The sequence below is a fragment of the Tupaia chinensis genome, unplaced genomic scaffold (assembly GCF_000334495.1).
Source record: "Tupaia chinensis unplaced genomic scaffold, TupChi_1.0 Scaffold000067_1, whole genome shotgun sequence".
In the NCBI taxonomy this organism is placed as follows: Eukaryota; Metazoa; Chordata; class Mammalia; order Scandentia; family Tupaiidae; genus Tupaia; species Tupaia belangeri.
The window spans coordinates 5327344-5330283 of NW_006159526.1; the positions used below are offsets into that span (position 1 = coordinate 5327344).

The following is a 2940-nucleotide window of genomic DNA, read 5'->3' on the forward strand; positions in this document are numbered from 1 at the left end:
GGAGTCCAGCAACATAGCCATTACGCTAACTGCTGGCCCCCGTGATTTTTTATTTTTTTGAGAAAGATTTTTTTGCTATTGGGCACATGCACTTGTCAGAGAGACAGAAAGAGACACAGAGAGACAGAAAGCCAGAAATCACCCCCCAGGGGGAATAGCCACATCACAATCCCTTCTCTTCTAGTCACCTCTCAGGATTTTGGGCATGCACATACATGTACCCCGTGTGACTTTTAAGCCACCAAGTCCATGACTCGAACTATGGTCAACGACGTAGGAGTCCAGCGACATAGCCATTACGCCATCTGCTGGTTACCACAGTGCGAGTTTGACACAAGATGCCACAAACAACAGTGGAGCTACGGTGTAAGGGCAGGAAACTTATCTGACTTCAACTCTGATACACAGCGGGCGCTCAGAGATATGTCACTGTGAGCATGGGGGACAGTTATCTTCCTGGGGTAACAAGTTGTTTTATTTATTTATTTTGTTTGCTTAGGTTTTTGCTATAGGGCACATGCGCTCACCAGACAGAGAGAGACAGAGAGACAGAAAGCAAGAAATCACCCCCCGGGGGCATGGCCACACTGCAATCCCTTCTCCTCCGTTCTCTTGGGATCTTGGGCACGCACGCACACGCGCCCACCATGAGTTTAAGCCACCGGGTCCAGGACTTGAACCACGGTCAACTACATGGGAGTCCAACAACATAGCCATTATGCCCACTGCTGGACCCGGGATAACAAGTCTTACAATAAACCTGTAACAGTGAAAACATCATGGCTCTGGGCTAAGAGGTACAGATAACTTACAGATATTGGAGGATGGCGGGGCCAGCAGGTGGCATGGTGGTTAAGGTGCTGAACCCCCACACGGCCGACCTCGGGCAAGTCCCAGACCCACCTTACTTTCTCAGTCTCGCTCTCTCTCTCTAGTGAGTGCATGTGTCATATAGCAAATTTAAAAAAGAAATAATAATAAATAAATAAATTATTATTTTAAAAGAAATACAGGAGGGAAAATTTGAGGGCAGCCACTCTATCTGCTACTATTACGTACGGAATACCTAGAATGGTGCCTGGCAGGGCTAGGTGCTGAGTAAGGATTATTTATGATCAGAATATAGGAGGAGACTTGTCCTACAGGTACAGTGTGTGATAAAGCGCGGGCCATTAAAGGGCATGTTCTAGAATAAGAACTTGGAAGAGCTCATGAGTGTTGGAGAGGCTATAGGAGCCAGCGCTTATCTGTCTCGGGCTCCACCGTAAGCACACCATCTAGAACACCATCGATTCACTCTAGGCAACTGGCAGAGGCTTGCTCTGCCAGGTAGGAAACATTCCCTAGAGCTGGAGTAATTAACAGGTGTGGTGTCGAGCACACGAAGCCAGGGAGAGCTCACGCTGCATCTTGCCCAGGGCCTGCCAAATGCACAGGATGGTGTCTGGTGCAAAGCCCCATGGCACGACTACACGCCAGCGGCACCTGGCATGAATGGGCTGGGCCCAGCTGGTGGCACAGGCACTGGCATATTGGACTGCAGAGCTGGAAGCCACCTGCCAACTGTGGTTTGAGTCCCCAGTGTGAAAACAAAAAGATTCTGCTGGACTGGAAAATGGAAAATCACTGTGTGATTAAGCCCTGTAGAAAGTGTCTATCGGTCTTTCTCCCTTACCTGTACATGTGCTGAATCATGAATTTGAAAACTATATTAAAAAAGAAACAACAAATGAAGGCCCAGCGGGAGGTATGATGGTTAAGGCACTGGACTCCCATATGGCCAACCATGGTTTGAGTCCCAGACCCAGAGGCTTGACAAATCATGCCAGGTTCATGTGCCTGCATGCCCAAAATCCTGAGAAGAGAATGGAGGAGAAGGGATTGAAGCATGGCCATCCCCCATGGGGGGTGATTTCTCGCTTTCCTTCTCTTTGTCTCTCTCTCTCTCTCTCTCCGGCAAGTACATGTGCCCTACAGCAAAAAATCTCTATAAGCAAAACAAAACAGAAAAAAAAAAAAGAAAAGAAGTCATGTTAAAAACCAAAGAAACAACAGAAAAATGAAAGCTGGGCCAGCAGGTGGCATGGTGGTGAAGGTGCTGGACTCCCAGGTGGCAGACCTGGGTTTCAGTCCTGGCTGGTAACTTGAAACTCGTGACAGGCATCTGTGCACGCATGCCCCAAATCCCAGGAGGAGAATGGAGGAGGGACTGTGGTGTGGCCATCCTCCCTGGGATGATTTCTCACTGTCCCTCTCACTGTCTCTCTCTTTCTCTCAAGATTACATGTGCCCTATGGCAAAAACCTAAAAAGACAAAACTAAAAGGGCAGGTCTAGCCCATTCCAATGGCAGAAGGTGGGCACACAGGCCTCTTCAGATTCCTGGCCCTCCCTTAAAAGCGCCCAGGGAACATCTGTGGTTCTAGTTTCTCCAGAGGCTGAGGCAGGAGGACCCTGAGAGCCAGATGCTGTCTAAAACACCACACCCACAAACACACACACACACACACACACACACACACACACGCGTGCGCACACACGAACACAAACCCCAAATGGATGGGTGCATGAATACTTCCCATCTGCCCAAGGCAGGGTACAGATGGGTCCCTGGAGGTACACGAGGTGACAAGCCTCGAGGCTGCTGGACGGCAGAAACCACGACTCCCGCCCTCCATCGGCCCACGCTCCGTGCCCCGACCCGGGCGGCCGCGGAGCCGGCGGGGCCCCACCTGTGCTGGTAGTCGGAGCCGGCCTTGGCGGAGCCGTCCTCTGTGCGGTAGTCCACGTAGAAGGTGCTGTTGCCCTCGCCGCCCTGGCAGGTGACCGACAGCAGCACCGAGCCACAGTTCTCCAGGCAGTGGTAGAGGCTGGGCTCGAAGAAGATGCGGCTGGCGCCGTCATCCTCGTCCTCGCCGGGGCCGTCGGCCGGGGTGGCCCT

General features: G+C 51.5%; 1 protein-coding gene across 1 annotated transcript in view; it reads right to left on the bottom strand.

Moving 5' to 3' along the window:
- The window catches only part of SLC8A2 (solute carrier family 8 member A2), a 34581-nt gene that overhangs the window by 23964 nt on the left and 7677 nt on the right, over nt 1-2940 (bottom strand). The window contains exon 3 of the mRNA XM_027767216.1: nt 2732-2938. Within this exon, the coding sequence (XP_027623017.1) occupies nt 2732-2938 (207 nt within the window). The remainder of the gene's footprint in view (nt 1-2731; nt 2939-2940) is intronic.